Consider the following 18,345-nt stretch of genomic DNA (forward strand, 5'->3'; position numbering starts at 1 on the left):
ACACACAGAAATCTTTTTCAATTACAAACGCTATTATCATACGTATTATTATATTTCTGATGTGCTTTTCATATTCGCAAAGCATGCTTACTAAAATACGAGATGCAAGATTTCACAAAAAAATATTCCTAATCGAAATATAAGAGATTAAAGTATTTAATTTCGTGATGATTAGTGCTTTTATGGGTTATAAGGGTGCCATAAGTAGAAATTTTACTCAAACTCAAACGGCAAATAAAAATGATAATTTTTGATTTTGAAGATTGTGCTTTTTTGCCCCATAGTATTCCATGCATTTAAAAAAAAGGTTTAAATGGTATAAAAAAACATTAGTTACATATAGATACTTATGTTAAAAAATTTATGTAATTCAGCTGCCCAAAAATATAAGACCTATAATTACTGAAAGAAAATGGCCATTTTCTTGATTTCTATTTGAATAAATAAAATTTAATATTACAAAAGTGATTATCCTGTTATCCACAAATTCTACTGTTCGGAATGATTTTGTTTTCTTATTACATAGTTTGGATATGGGAGACTCTGTATGTATCATATCTTAATTTATAACTAATTAACTGTAGCTGTAATATCGGTTTAATTTATTTTTCTGTACTTGCTTTTGTTTCTTTTTTTTCTTTTTTTTTATGAGTATGCGGAAATATTACACTACCATAATTATCTTGCTGCATTTATTACCATATTCTTGTTAATTATGTAAACAAACTCGTGGACCGAAGGAGACATTAATTCTCTCAATTCGAAAATTCCATAGGGTAGACTTCGATTTTCTCTTATAGATATCTGTGAATAGACACATCTAATGTTTAATCTACAATATTCTACAAAAGTGGAGAGTGTATGGCACCAAATGTCCACTTCTGTACGACTTAAACAAAATGCAAATTAAGCTGCCGGACATGTATCATTGAGTTCTCAAGTATCCACAGATCACCGCGCCTCCGTCGCCCAATATTCCGTTGCCTTATATTCGGTTCGGATATAGAATCTTTCGCTTGATTTTTAAAAGTTGAAATAAACAGAGCCTCAAAGACACTCTTTTTAATTCTCCATTTTTATTTTATTTCAGCTTGTAGAAGTATCCCTTATACTTTTTAGTATTTTTGATCGAACATTTTATGTATGTATATTGAATATGTATATTGAATAAAACATGAAGTAATAATTCAGTAAATTTCTGAAATTGATTATTATTAAAAAAACGATGGACAGGTTTATGATGAAAGCGGCATTTATGTATATTAATAACAAACTTGGTGTTTGTAAAATGCGAAAGTAATTATACTAATTTGATCTGATGAATCTGAAAGCTCGTAAAAAAAATCGTTTCTTTCTGGATAAAATCAAAAATTATGTTTCAAAGATTACTGAGAAACATTGATTGTTGAGATATTTGCTAATAGTCGTTCATTTTACCAATGAATTTAGATCTTACAAATTAAACTAAAGTCAACGGTAAAAGGTTTAAAAGCATTAATTTCAGTTTGAAACGGCACGATATTGCAAATTATTGATCATACAATTAACAGTACTATGAATCAATGTAGATATAATTAAAAAAGTTTCATATACATATTTCTGTCTGTAGAATATTAGATGCCAGAAATCTGGACTCTGCAAACTATAACTCTGCAATTATAATCCTCAAGATAAACTTCCCTAGGTTATTAGATCTATATGTTATGAACCATGGGAATCTATATTAAATACATATGTATAAAAGGCTTGAAAATTCTAACGTATAGTATATCGTAATCGAAGAACAGTGAAAGAATACTCCGTTTGAGATTGATTTGATTCGATGTCGAGATGAAAAATTATTATTCAAAAAGATAAATCGATAAAAAAATAAAACAAACAAAATTAATAATTTATGTATTTCTTAATAAAATATTTGAAGCTTTCACGGCTCGCTTTTACAATAAGATTGTTCGTTAAAATTGTTCAAGACTTTGGGCTGTAAACTGTGTTCAATATGTAATTATTACATATATAAAACGAAATTGGCGAAACAAGAAATGTCAATGTACGTACATATGGTGATATTGATATTAATATTTGATGTATCTAAATTTTTCGCACTCAAGATTACGTGAAAGCCATATTGTATCATGACTTTCGTTATTAAGCAGTCAAGTTTTCTTTCTTATTGTGAAATGCAATAAGAATACATAACGTTTTATTAACGCAATATACGACAAACATGAACTTTTATATTTGACTTATATTGTATTAATAAGTATTCTTATAAAAAATTCTTGGAAGATTTTCAATATTATTATTAGTTATCGATTTAGCGATGACTAATTTTTATTCGTAACATTCTGTTGTCAAATTATCAGAAGTGTTTAAAAAATCACAGCGACAATTATGATAAATACCCCATGTATGACTACCTGTTAGCTTTAAGACTAATAGACGCTAATAGATTTAATATTTTCTTACAAAATGGATTCTTAAAATTTTCACACAGAAAGTAAACATTACAAACAAATAATTCAAAATCACTTGAATATCTTAAATGAGTAGAATATTTTAGAAAGCCAATTTTAATACCATATATACCCGTTAATATTGCACACTTTTTATAAAAATTAAAAAGTGACTCGATCTATATCTATGATGTTCTACAAAAGTTGAATTTCAAAATTTAAATTCGTAGTAATCGAAAATATTCTTTAAATAACAGCAATGATCTGCTTATTTCATAAGAATTTTTTATATGCAGTATCGCCGTATATGATATTAATAAATGATTTATTATGTTAAACTTTGTAAATAATATAAAAGAAATATTAATAAAAACAAACCTTATAAACATTTGCGTTTTCACTAACATACTATAAAATTTCGCATGAGCCTTGTCCCGACTTCTAAGAAACGCTTGTATATTGAACAAACTAGTTGGGTCTGTGGAACCAACTGTTGGCGCTTTGGTAATTGGTAGTAAAAAAGCACGATAACCTTTGAGTATAGTGGCGGTAAATCTTAGAAAAGCGTCTTGTATTTCGAGCTCCAAAGCCTGCTCTTTTCGCTTCTGCTGAAATTCTTTATCCACACTAAATTCTTCATCTTCTGTGTCTAAAAAACAAAGTTATTAAAGATGAAAATATTGTGATAAAAAAAGAACAAGCACAACAATACTAAACATACCTTTCATTGAATAACTTTTGCCCAAAGAAATCAACTTCGAATAAAGATGTTCTAAACAATTTCTAAGCTGTCTAGCTGCTTTCTTTGGTAACAGTTTTACATTTAAATATTTTTTATCATCACAAATCGCTATATTATTTGTGTCCAAATTTACACAATTAACATCAGAAGGAGGGTCATATAAATCAAAAAATCTGGAATCTACTCCTATTAAAAACGGCAGTGGAGCATGCAGAACCTAAAATATAAGATTTGTTATTACCTTTGGCATTTACCATTAAACCGATAAAATAAAATACATTACTTCAGCCAATCCAAGAGGGCACAAAGGTATGTACGGGCACTGCCATTTAAATGGAAATAGTATCATAGCGATTGCTTCGCTCACCGATGTAAGTACATCAGGACGTAACGAATGTACAAGTATTTTTTGTTCAGTAAGGATTAACAATAATATAAGCAAACAATTATCGGATCCTAAATTTATCAGTAACTGTCGAAAACTGGCACCAGACCTAGGAAGCGCCAAATCTTCTGGTTGAGTCAAAATTAATCTGTCCGTAGTACTTAACTGCACAAGAATTCTCGGTCTCTGTGGACTTGGAAATGGTATATCATACAAAAAATATGCTATATATTTCTCAATAGGAACTTGTTGCGGTTTGCTATTACACATGCTATGTAAGAAAACTAAAAATTTCTCAAATGTGTCAAAAAACGGCCAATGTGATAAGATGCATATAGATTTACTAATGTTCAAAGATTGCGTTGCAGGATTTGTATACTGTAATTTTTCTAATTGAGCTAATGTGAGCTTTTTAAATATTCCAGATTGCTTCTGCGTTTTCATTTTTAATTGTTGGTAGTCAATTTCTGCGTGTTCAACTGAAACAAGAGAAAAATGTTCTTTATTTTTCTTTCTAGAATTAATCTTATAACGTTATATTTATTTAATGCGCGCGACCATTTTTATATAAATTATAAAAAAAATGATATATGTATTTTTATCAAAATTCTATTTTATTATGTTACTTCGTTAAAGTCATAATGTGATTTAAACGTATAACCGCATCCTCTACTGCAACCGCCACTCCGATTAAATAGTTGAACATAAAATGATTCTATAATAGTTGTTCGTAATATATTATATATATTATTTCATTATATGAAAATTAGCATTTCTAAATGGAACCTATTAAAAAGATCCTTCGTTCATTACTAGCTTTCAGAACAAGAATAACAATTATATATGTATATGATTGAAAAATGTTATACATATCTGAAATCTATTATCTCATATCTTATACTAAAGCTTCATCACGGCTTAATGTACGCATTTCCTTTCATAAATTAGAATAATTTAATAATAATTCTAGAGTACGAAAGTAAAATGATTCGCATAAGAATTTAATAACTTATAAACTAAGCATCAATTAATGTAAAGGTGTTTCAATATTACAAGTTAATCAAGCATAAACACGATAAAAAGGATATCTTTAACTCAATAAACGTATGTCTGATCTTACTTTATTTCTTTTTTTCTATAAATCTTTAAGAATGCATGTTTTCCAACTAGTTGTTTCGAATAACAGACGTTTCTATAATGTTTCTTAGCATTTATGTTTAAATAGTTATTAATAAACTCTTTAAAATAAAATAGATTTTTAAATAAAATAGTCATGTTTTGAAGTATTAGCAGTCAAATTAGTAATTAAAGTAAAGTACTATACGAAAAAGTAAAATGAACGTAAATTCTATTGCTCTGTTTTTATCTATATATTTAAAAAAATAATTAATGCGCTAGAGCTAGGGTCACAAGCACCATACGGGTTAGTGAGAAAAATCAACAAAAATGTATATATTATTAGTATATTGATTACATCGTAGCATTGTAACTTTAGATTATTCATCATTTTTTAGTAACGAAATATTACATAAAACTTGACTTATCATAAATGTGTATGCCGTGGTAAATCAATGTACACTTAAATTACCTATTTCACATTCTGTTTCGATACACCGAAAATGCGTTAAAATAAATCTAAACATATTGTGCACCTTTCTTGGAAATTTTCATTAATATAAATGTCATATAGAGCGTCACAAAATATGTAGAGGATATTTACAAGGTTAGTTCATGACATTAAAACAACGAGAATTATTCATGCATAAAAATGTAGTCTGAGACTTATTTTTCAAATTATAGACGATAGAATTTTACACTCGAAATATACTGGTATCAATGACACAACTGAGATACCTTTGTCCCTATCTTATTCATACTTTATATTTCTCACTCTAATTAATGTAACAGTCGAAATCCTATGTATGTATATGCTGCCATTTGTTTCAGTTGGTGGATCTTGAAATTACAGTAAGAAACAAGAAATATGAACGAGATAGAAAGAAAGATTCACTAACTGATTTATTGATACTAGCAGATTTTTTACGTAAAATATCATTTATTACTTGAAAAATAAGACTCAAATTAATCGAATTAATGCCACAAAGGATATTTTATACTTATAGATAAGGGGCCATAAATACTTTTTATTTCCTTATTGTTGTGTTTAGTAAGATCAAAAATTACAAAACCTTTTTTAAAAATCGCACACCCAGCCAATCGAGCAGAGCAGTTGGTGGTACATTCATGAAAGACAACATTTATAGCTAATAAATCACAATCACGTTCAGGTTTGCAGCTGTAGTCGTCAAAATCTTCCATAAAATATACAATACACATATACAATATCTATATATGAAACAGCCAGCATCTAAATGAACACGAAGTTATTCACCTAATGAACCAATTACCGAAACCCTTTATTATCCTTGGTTTTAATAGCCATAAACTTCTGTAGGGTTCTTACAAAACTGATACATGTGGTACTATCATCGTGAAGGAGACATAATCTGCCAACTTAGACTTTCTATTAGACATCAATAATTCTATCCACTTTAACACAGCATCTGGCTGTTTTAATGCAATGGACCTATCGCTATGTAACCCTTCAGTTGCTCAAAATATCACATGCAATGTAGTAAATGATCTGTACGATAGCGACCACTTCTCGATCAAGATAACACTAAAATATCATCTGAGTTATGACATCTAATTCCACAAGCTCTCAAGATGGAAGTTTTAAGAAATCAACTGGGCAATGTTCCTTGACAGAATATTTAATTCAATTCCCCGACATATGGAACCAAATCTGTCAAATGCTGATTTAATAAACGAAACATTTATAAACCTCATAAACATTATTACAAAGACAGCTGCCTTATCTACTCCAAAAACAGAAAACTCCAGTAATATAAAAACCCAATATGATCCATGATGGAACGAGTTATTAAAAATTGCAAACATCTTTCAATGGATATAAAAACACATAAATCTCTAATAAATCTTATCAATTTTAAAGAATATAGAGCTATATTTCGAATAAACGAACTACTCCTCTCTAATTATTGAAATTTGGAAAAAAATAAAAGCGATCAAAGTTTTAAATCACTAATGCCCGCCTTGACTAAAGAAGACAGCTCACTTGCCACAGATTCGTATGAAATATCGGACATGTTAGGATCAACATTTCAAACAATTTTAGCGATAAGTACTGAAAGGAATTCCAACATCACAAAAAGAAAGTACACCCATCGACTTCCTCAGATACAAACCATGACTCATCCACCATATCTGCCCTGGATATGCCTCTTCGAACCGTTGAATTAGAATATTTTTTTAACTAAATGTAACAATACCAGTCGTAGGCATGATGGAATTGCAAACATCCTTCTTTTCAACCTGCCCTTGATTACATGCTTTCCCTATTCAACTGTATCTGGATTCACAATGTATTCCCAAACAGGTGGAAGGAAGCCATAGTCATTCCTATCTTAAAGCCAAAATTGCAACTGGCCTAGACAAGTATCCGATTGCATTCACTAATACGATGTGCAAATTAACAGAAAATATCATTAACTATAGATTCTGTTAGGACTTAGAAAAATATCTGTTAATTTCCAAATTTCAAAGTGATTTTCTCTACCTATAGCAATTTAATAAACCTGGAGATTAACACGCGACGCACATGCCAATCAACACCATCTGACTGTCGTATCTCCCGACATAGAAAAAGCTTATGACTTATGATATGATAATTTTCATCAGTAATTTCTTACATATAGGAGTTATCAAAATCAGAGCCAACAACGCTCTTTCCTCCTCTAAAGCTAAGGAAATTACCAGTCCAGACAAAGAGTTATTATTTACCGGCGATTTAACTATAATATGCAGAAGAAAGAACGGTCACGTCACTGAAATATACTTACAAGGAACACTAAACAAATTATGAAAATGTCACAGATTACCGGATTCAAATTTTCTAACCAAAAATCAGAAATAATTATTTTCTGCAGAAATCGGCATCCCATAATCATAAAGTTGACCCTCAACAACCAAGAATTAAAATCAACTGTAATCAAATTATTATGACTGACCTTTGACTCTCGATTATGACTGGAAATGTTATCGATTCTGTCAGCAATAAAGGCAATATCCAACCTAGCGATTCCCTATACAATTTTCCTTTCTGAGGGGTACCTAAAAAAGAATGATTTGCAAAAACTTAACGAAGAACCGCAACAGAACGTCGATTCATTACCTAACATAGACACGATTCTACATCAGTTAGGGAAGGCAAGATATTTCTCCGTATTTGACTTAACCTCTGGATTCCACCATATGCCCATGAACCCGAAATACTCGTATGCTTCATATGAGCATTACAAATATCGACAAATGCCAAATTAAATGCTTTTGGCTTTTAGAAGACGATCCCGCTAGTTCAACGTGATGGATGGTGCATTGAATTGATAAGGATCAATCAAACATGCTCTGTATATTTGAATGACATAATCGTATACGGCAAAACGCCCGAGGAACACAATAAAAAAAACCACGAGTACTATTACAGCGGTTGAAAAAGACAAGCCTGAAACTGCAGACTGATAAATGTATCCGCGGCCCGAAGTGATCTACCTCGGGCATGTCATATCAGAAAGCGGCGTGAAGCCAAACCTGGAATAGGTTAAGACCATCACAGAATTTCCAACTCCTAGTAATCCTAAGCAAGTTAAACGATTCTTAAGACTGTGGTTATTAATGAAAATTTTTTCAAGACGTTAACAAATTAACAAAAACCGATGACGTTCTTGAAGAAAACTATCGATTGAAAATAGGAAAAAATTACGGAAAATATCGTTGCAATCACTTGAAACAGCACTAATCACGAAATCAGTACCAGAATATCGCGAATTTCAAAAGTTATTTTTTCTAACAACCGATGCATCTTGGAGCGGTACTCAGCCAAGGACCTATAGAATCAGATAACCGGTATACGCGTTCAGAATCCTGAATAACGCCGAAATATATAACTCCGCAATATGAGTATGTGTATATTTCCGATCATACCTGTATGGCCGAAAATTTAAAATTGTTATCGATCACAGACCGCTAGTTTGATTGATGACCGTCGAGAACCCTAATTAAAGATTGATGCGATGACGCCTTTAACTGGAAGAATGCGAATATGGAATAGAGTACAAGAAAGGAAAGATTAATATACGCCGATGCGTTGCCTCGCATTCTTTCTGTAGGAGAAGTGCCATCTCACTGGTAACACTTAAAATTCTCAGCGAACGGGAAGGCGATATCAGTAACATGCTTGAAGAAATAATGGATTTAGAGAAATATGTGACACAATTCCTACTTAATCAGGAATCGAAGTACAGCAAATTCAAACAACTGAACAAGAAACCATTGGTAGCACTAATACACATGAATAAATATCCGTTAAACACATCGCAGCTGTATTAACGAAAGTTTTAAAATTCAACGATAGAGGATGACAAATACCCAACAGCCTGGCTAAGAAATACAGACTGAAAGAATTATAACTCGTAAAAAGCCATCAAAAGCCAAACAAGGAATCTATATAATATCATCGATTTTATTTTCAGTGACACCGACATTAACGTCAACTTAATTACAGAAGAACCATGTCCATGGACTGAGAGATATTCGTGAAACAGGTACACGAATCTGCACTAAATGGACACGCGAAAATTTTTAAAGCTGTAGTGAGAATAAGAGATATTATGCTTAATGTGAAAAGTATATACCTCAGAAGAAATATTACATTGTCAATTCTACAGAAAAAGCAAAAATGAACGAATAAAACCAAAACAAGGATTGAAATTATAAATTACAAATACAGCAGTGGCAGCACACCAAATAGTCGTCAGTGTCTTAATAAGTTCACTATCCAGAACAAATAAGGGAATCCGTTATATCTTATCGATACAAGACCAATTAACGAAACTCATAACACTGATCACCCTGCAGGATATCACGACCAAGAAAATAGACGATAATCTCATGAAAGAGTACCTATCAATTTACGTGTTTCGAGAGAAGCTAATTGGGAAAGGTTCTGAAAATAAAATCAACACGGGCTATCACTTATAGGCTCCCATCAAATAGCAACCTCGAGAGAGCACACCATATAATAAAAGAATAGCTTAGACACTACGTAAACCAGGATTGAATCAATTGGGACGTATTCATTAAATTAATCACGCTTTCATATAATACGGCAACATATGAAGCAATGGAGGAACAGACTACATAAGAGACCTAAGGAATCATCTTTAATTCCAAATAGAAAAGGCGAAAGGAAAACATATACATATAGCAAAGGAGAAACGCAAGGAAATCTACGACAATAAAATAATTAAACGCGTACCAAAATACCAAATCGGAGACATGGTATACATTCAGAATGTTAAATATTAAGTAAAAATAATCAATCCGAACTTATACATGTTAACAGGTTAAAACTAGCGAATTCTTCATTAGATACATCCAAGGTAGATTATGTTTCCACCCAGTAAACCCAATGCCTAGCGCCTCCAGGAAGCAACTCGTACGAAGCAAGCATACCATACCTAGATATATACTAGAGCATCTTACCAAGATACGGATGTAACACAAAATTTGCAGCTGCTTAAGAGCAGTTATGTATAAAACAGAACATGGTATATAGAATATATGTCAATTTCTTTAATTCCAAACTAACTTCTATCAACAGTAACAACATCAAACTTTATAATTTATTAAATATATTATATATTGCCCAAAACGAGTATGAGATCGAGTTTGAGGAACTAACGTTAGAGTTAACCAATATTCTAAACGAATATATTAACGATATAAATAATCTAATCCCTAATAATTAATCGAATGCCGTTGCGGATAGTAAATATATCATAACACATTCTCAACTCATACATCCCGATATTCTTTTCGGTACATTTAGAAAGATCAAACTAGCTGTAGAAACGCTTCTGACACCCTTAGAAACTACAGATTCTTGTAGATATTAGCAAGGTAAGTATGATATAACGATAAGCTTGTTTACATACTGAACATTTAACATTTTGCCTACCGCGTAATTCCTATTTCATATAAAAAGGCTCCAAGAATCTTTTATTTCTATGACCCTTCAGACGAATACAGCGTGCTAAACACGATTCAGATGATCCTCGTCACTACAAATAAAGTATTACTAAGTAAATACAAACGTAGTAACAACTTCCATACACGTAAAAGTCAGATACCAAACTACTCAATCACCTACAAAGACGCTTATTCAACAAATCTGCTAAGATCGCGTTCAGATGGCAACTCATGTACAATAAGATACACATAATTCCGAAAGACTCTTTGGATCCAGCTATGATCTAATACGCGATGGCCAGTTTAGTTTAGTTACAGTTGCAACGATCAAAAGCCTAGGAATGTAGATATTTCCGAGACTATACTACTAACAATATATAATACTAACAATATGACCCGACTGCCAAAGCAACTCTGACTATGACTGAACGGAACTCTGCTATAAATACTTACTATAACTAATAACTAATATACAGGGTGGTTGGTTACAAGCTATACTGGTGGTACAAGCGGAAAGGGGGTGATTCTACGCGAAAAAAGAAGTCGAAAATATAGAATAAACATTTTTTTTAATTTTTCCATCGAGACAACGATCTACAGTGAGCGATAAAGTGCACGCGTACCGAGCGAAAATTCAAAGTCGATTTTCTCGAAAACAAAGCATCAAACGAAAAATTTTTATCCTATATTTTCGACTTCTTTTTTCACGTAGAATCACCCCCTTTCCGCTTGTACCACCAGTTACCAACCACCCTGTATATATATATATATATTAATAATATAATAAATAACTAATAAATATATAAAAACTAATTATGTTACGGGGCAACATTAACAACACTAAATTAGGAGATAGATTGAAAAACACGACGTTGAAGATAACCGATCTCTCCTTAATCCGACTAATTCTCACCATGTAAGCACACAGACTCAAGATTGTCAAGAAGTGTCACTGGAAAATTCTCAAATAACAGCTTGTGGTAACTTACGTTCTTTAAAAGCCTTAACCGCATAAACTGTAACAAATCAAAAACTTGCACAGAGATAGCGACGCGTACTGTGCTAGTTCAAGAGGCAAAAAGACAAATACAGGATTTAAAGATGAAGAAAAACAAAGCATCAAGTTATCTTTACTGATCGGCAATTTTTTCTTCTACTCGCAAATTTGAGTTAGTAGAATCACATCCGAAATTTAGCAATTCCATCTCTACTAACCATAAGGATTATTTTTAAATTACCATGTAAATTCTTTAAATTCTAGATATAATGGAAAACAGTTAGAAAAGACCGATTTAAAGTGAAATTTTTAGTTGAGGTATTTTCACAGATGTTTAAAGACTACAGCAGGGTAATAGTATCGAAAGTTCCCTTGAATCGATTTTAGGAAACAATGCTTTAATGACAGTTTGCCAAAAGAGCATATGATAAACCAATTTTCAATCCTATACCTCCCTATTAGCAAAATTGAGTGCTAAAATTATGCTTCAACTTGCTTTTATTTCTATAATAAACATATTTGATCAAACAACCAATAACACAAATACACGTTAATTATAACATATCATAAAAATTTTTATTATCTTTTGAGACTATCTTACATATCCAATAAATATGTATTGTTTATCGGAAACATGTTCACCAATATGAATTTTGACAATGAACAATTATAGTAAAAAATGATTTAAATGTTTGTGTAATGAATAAATGAAAATTATTTAAATTCACGAATAAAGTTTAAATTGGAAACATAAAATACGGTTTAGTAAGTGTTTTAATTTTTAGTTGTGTTTCATTTTATTTGTACATTGTACATTGCATATATTTAATTTATGAATATATTTATTATAGGAAGAAAGCTTTTGCTGAGATCTAAATAAACCTCTTTCGGATTGGAAACAGCGTTCTCCTTTTTTTAAATTGCGTTTTTTTATAAACAATTGTTACATTGTGTTAAAAAATTGAAAAAAAGTTTGTCTACACTACCGGCCGTAAATATTAGGAAACCTATTTGTTATATTTATTAGATAATTCTAACAAATTTTTCTTTACCTTGTGTTTACGTTACAAGAAATATATGATACAGATGGTATAATAGATCGATAATAAATAATAATATGTATAACTGAAGAGTGAAAACAATGAAAAACGTACAATTTATATGAAATAGTTATGGCCGACAGTGTATGTGTGGTCTGGCAGCGAACCGTGCGCACATTTTTCTGCGGAGGCTGCTCGGGACGGTATGGTACGAGGATATTTCCTTTTCTCGCTGTGCAAATACATTTTTTTCACCAAACTCACCGAGCGAAGAAATTCGTTTCTAATTTGGCCGTTTAACAGCTAGAAGTGGTAATTCCTCAAACCTACTTTTCGCTGAATTTCTGAATTTCTCCTATAAATATCGGCGACCAATATCCTATTTATCTCTGCACATATGTATATACTGACGGTTCTAAAATTTAAAACAGCACTGATTATGCAATTATACGTATCTGGTCAATTGATCATAAAAGTCAAATTTCATTATGAAGCTTCTACATATCTCTTTTTTGAGTTTAACGCGTTAAAACATGCCATGGAAATGATAGAAAATGATCGAAACAAATATGTATTTCGCTACTTCTTACGATTCTGCAAATACCATCCAAGCAATCCAAAATCAATGGACAAACAACTCCACCATCCAAGAATATCAAAAATCTTAAGTCAAGACAATCCAAAATAATAATTCCGTCATAGTAATCTGAATCCCTTCTCATATAGGCATCGAAGGAAATGAAAGAGCGAACAGAACAGTCAGAAAAATAGCTGATTCACCAACCTGATCGTAGCGTAGGTGCATCGTTTGAAATCGTTCTTTCTTATTTAAAAGAAGTAATACAAGAAAATTGAAATGAAAAATGGAAATCATCTACAGAACCACGTTTACCATCGACCAAAGATAATTTTTTTTTAAACAATATACCACGCTCGCTATAACAACGCAATTAAGTTACCAATATCAGATCAAAAAAGAACCCCCATCCCGCGACCTGTACACAATACATGACATCTGACAGTAGAAGAACGCTTCATCATACACAGCATGCATACATCATACAGACAACGATTTAATATGAGGACATCCTAATGAGCATCCTAAACGACAACTTAAAGGACAAAGAGTCAATGTAAAGGTTAATATAATATTTAAAACCTACCAAACGTTATGACAAATTTGTTCTCATGTTTGTTTTCTTATGTTGCTAGTAACCGGTATAAGCAAGTGATGCGACATTAAATAATAGATATAGTAAGGCACTTTTATATTCGGAAGCAGGAGGTGAAAGAGAAGATAAATTCTATTTATCCCGGCCCTATGATATCTAATACATTTTGTTTGCGATTCATTTTGAAATGAATTTAAAAAACAAAGTTTGTTCCTTATTCGACGAACTTCTTCTAAAAGTTATACGATTTATTATTCTCGTTTTATCACACTAGATATACCAGAAAGTTGCATAGGCGGACTTGCATTTTGTGTGTATGTTTTTCATGAGTGTTTAATGTTTAGTATGTGTGTATAATGCGTATATTAACATATACTTCTAACATCTATTTTTAATGTATATTTAGTATGTGCATTCAATGCGTGTTTGTTGCTAGTATCTGTATTTAATATATATACAAATACAATTTGTGTACATGTACATATATACAGTGCACAATCACACATTAAAATTATGTACGAAACTCATGCACTAAAAACATATATACGAAATGCAAATCTGACTGTGCGACCTCTTCACCAATGTCAGCTGCGTACTATTCATTGAAAGTGTGACGGCAACGAAAAATCGTATATCCACATTTGTGAAATCGATGCAAAGGAGAGGCTTTTATCCTGGACAATCTAATTCAAAGATCAAAAGATTATGAGAAAGTAATTAGAAAATAAATTAAAGTAAAGAAGTTACAGCAGTTCAGAGATCGATCATTTTTCGATCAAAATTAATAGTCTTATAATATTACTGCGAGGCGTATAATAATGTTTGCAAAAATAACATTTAATTTAAAAAAAAATATTCTTAAGGCTCCAATTTTTTGTTTTTTAAACTTTTTGTTACAAAAGATAAAAGATGATATCTATCAGTTTGTAAACAAAAAGAGTCTCAAAATAAGTAAAGATATAAACTTATTGTTGGAGAAAAAGTCCTTACTATATGTCATAAGACTTGAAGATATCAAAGAAGATAATAATTACCATGTATATGTATTTCTTTTCCTCATTAGGTACTACGAATACTACTTAATGAAACCTTTTTATAGCTAAAATATCAATATCTAAAAATAAATACTGAAAATAAATACTACAGCTCCTTGTATAAATAGTAAGCAGTAACTAAATTTGAATATGTGTAGCATTTTTGTTTGAACTACGTATGTGCTTATTAAATATGAATTCTATTGTATGTAGCATAAAACTGTTCTAATATTTTTTATTGTTATTATTATTATTATAAATATATATTAAATATGATAATGTAAATTTTAAATTATGATAAAGATTAATTTATAATTTTAATAAAATTAGAATCAAATTTAAACAGTAAATAATTGCTATTATAATAGTTCACTTCATATTGTTTCCCTTGAATATAGGATATCCAATAAATTGTAGGAGATGATGATTCTTTATAAAAAAAAGTAAAACATAGAAAATAAACATTTTTGATTGCTTTTCTAGTTATCAAGAAAAATAACTAAGTACATAATTATAATACTACAGGTTTAGGTTAAATAGGTTTAGTACTAACTGCATTTAAATCGTAATCTTAATAATTTATTTTATGAAACAATATTAAACTATTACTTCTAGTAATAAATGATAAGCAATATCTACCCATGCTGGCATAAGCAAATCTTTCTTTAGTTTTACAGTATCAAATATCATGAATTAATTGCAACACGCTTTGTCTTCTAAGTTCCTCAAAAACAAGGATAAATCTTTGTTTTAGTTAGTCAGCACTTGTTATTTCTTCCATATAAACAATCTTTATTTTTTACAGATAATGGATGTCAAATCTAGGTTCTAATCGTGCATGCAAAATCATGGTAATCAAGCAATTTTGTTGCTAAAACTAATCCAACAATGATAACAATTCTTTAATACAAATATTACATCGCTATTAAAATGTGTTGATGTGATCTGTTAATAAATTGAATTTTTTAATGCTTGTAGTGAAACATCTCCAATTAATGAAAATAATTCTTCTCTCAAAAAACACAAAAATAAAGTATCATTTAAAATTGATAAGAAGAAGTAAAGATTAATAATTTCAGTCTCATTTCATTGTCTATTATCTACAAAGTTTAATGCTTTTTAAACTACAATATCTAAACTACCAATATATTAATATTATTGGATAACACATATGATTATTTAGAATACACATATAATTCTTAACTAAGAATTTGATCACATACGAAATGTACCTATCTTATATATCATAATTTTACATTGAATATCACTTTTCTCGGAAGCAATCAAAAAATTTGATCTACATTTTTTGTTTACATAATTTTCTTTGGAAGTAATTTTATATAATCAGCTTCATTGACATTTTACATCTTTTACATTATGATTTATAGGACATCCCATATGGTTGTTATATAAAAAGGTAAAGCAAAGAAACCACTAAGTGAGAAAACTACATACATGTATATACATACATATGTATATCTCAGTCATGAAATCATATCTACACCATACTATATATAAATATACAAAAGATTTCATACCAGAATTCTTCATATTCTCCATGAGTACATCCGCTGGTTGTTGGTTTTCCTTAAAATTTGGTTTATCCATTTCTAATTCGAGTTCTTCATAAAATGTTATTGCTGATCCATATATCTTTTGAGCTGCATCAGCAACTGTCAAAACAAATGTAGAAAACACTGGCTTAGGTTTACATGCTACTTTGGGCCAGCATTCTATTGTTGCTCCCATTGGCAAACAAAACATTGCCACAGAATTTGGAAAAATAAAACTGCTGTAATCAACTATTGGATATTTATACAGTATTGTAGGTTTAAAAGATATCAAATTTGCCCGATTCATAGATTTCTTATAACACAGAAACACATCACTACCCAACATGCCTTTGTTCAAATTTTTATTGATAACACAGAATGCATGTGGGGGAGTTTCTCCTTTATTTGTTAATATTACACAAATATCAGTCACGACTAATGAGTTGCATGGCATTTTACGAGTTGCTCGTCTATATGTCACAAATATTCTTGCAGCTGAGTTATTCACATTAGCTAAATGTCCTTTTGGAGTTTCTAATATCATTTCAGCATCTTGCATTATACGTTCTTTACCATCATATATTACACCTGTAACATATACCTCTTGAGAATTGAAAAATTGTCGATATACAGTGGTGGACAAAAGAAAGTTTAAAAGATAAATGAAATATCATCATAATATTACAAAACAGAATTATATTTAGTCCCACTGGGAACCTTGAATTTTAATATTTCAATCTTGCTTTTATTTTAACAAACAAAACGATTTATAATATTTTAGGATATTTGATATAGGACCAAAACAAGAAACTATACATACTAATAAGAACTTTTTTATATTTTATTCAAATTTGAAATATTTTTTACCGTTAGAAAATTACTACACATAAAGTAATAATAAAAGCTAATAATAGCAACGAATAAATGTAAAGCATATTCCATACAAAGATAAATAACTGTTATCAATATGGTATAAAATATTCAATACAAAAGTTATTAAGACTTATATATGCAACTACAAATTTTAAACTTTCTTTTATCTGTAACTATGTACTTATTTAAACTATATTGCTATAACAATATAGTTAAAACATCAAGTTTACCACATTACAATTGCATGAATTTAATTTTTACATAACATTCTTCCATTTATATTGAAAGTACATTATTCATGACATTAGGTTCATGTCATCATAACTAATGCACTTAAATTAAAAAATATATATACTTTTGATTCTTTAAATTGAGATACAATGAAAAATCTTTATTGAATTAATGTAAAATATCATATAAATAGTGTTGCTAACTTTTATTTAAAATTATTTAAAACATTTTATTTTATTAAATATATTGATGAATTACATGTATGAATCTAATTTCTATGTAATACTATTCTAAAATGATACGAAAAGCAAGAACATGCAATATTTTATCTATAAATTTTAGAATGTTATGTTTATAATAAAGATATAACAAAGATTTTAATATCTATTTCTAATAACTGTTATGAAAAAATCAACAAATATAATAAACAATATCTTTTAATATATTTTTTAGAATTGTACAAATTGTACAATTGTGTATTTCACACATACAAAGTACACATTCTTCTTTTTTATAATTTCAAACGCCATTCAATTATGTAAAACATACATCCTTATATTTAAACATATATAAAATAAATACTTTTTTAAAAAGAAAAGTTGAGCCAAATATATATAAAAGAGTATGGTAATATTGAATTGCTACACTTTCAAAATTAAAATCTAAAATGCAAAAATGTTAAAAAGCCCAATTATTAAAAAAACTTATTTTAACAACAACTAAAACAAAGTTTTAACAATATAATAGCTAATATA

The 18,345-nt window shown here is 29.9% G+C and overlaps 1 protein-coding gene across 3 annotated transcripts in view; it reads right to left on the reverse strand.

Moving 5' to 3' along the window:
• Positions 1-18,345, reverse strand: part of LOC117213216 (DENN domain-containing protein Crag) — a 44,621-nt gene that overhangs the window by 23,406 nt on the left and 2,870 nt on the right. For all 3 annotated transcript variants that reach the window (XM_033458585.1, XM_033458583.1, XM_033458584.1), the window contains 4 exons: positions 16,472-17,074; positions 3,479-4,059; positions 3,175-3,412; positions 2,832-3,102 (listed from right to left, as the gene is read on the reverse strand). In XM_033458585.1, coding sequence (XP_033314476.1) covers positions 2,832-3,102; positions 3,175-3,412; positions 3,479-4,059; positions 16,472-17,074 — 1,693 coding nt within the window. The remainder of the gene's footprint in view (positions 1-2,831; positions 3,103-3,174; positions 3,413-3,478; positions 4,060-16,471; positions 17,075-18,345) is intronic.

The sequence above is a fragment of the Bombus bifarius genome, unplaced genomic scaffold (assembly GCF_011952205.1).
Source record: "Bombus bifarius isolate JDL3187 unplaced genomic scaffold, Bbif_JDL3187 scf7180000008526, whole genome shotgun sequence".
In the NCBI taxonomy this organism is placed as follows: Eukaryota; Metazoa; Arthropoda; class Insecta; order Hymenoptera; family Apidae; genus Bombus; species Bombus bifarius.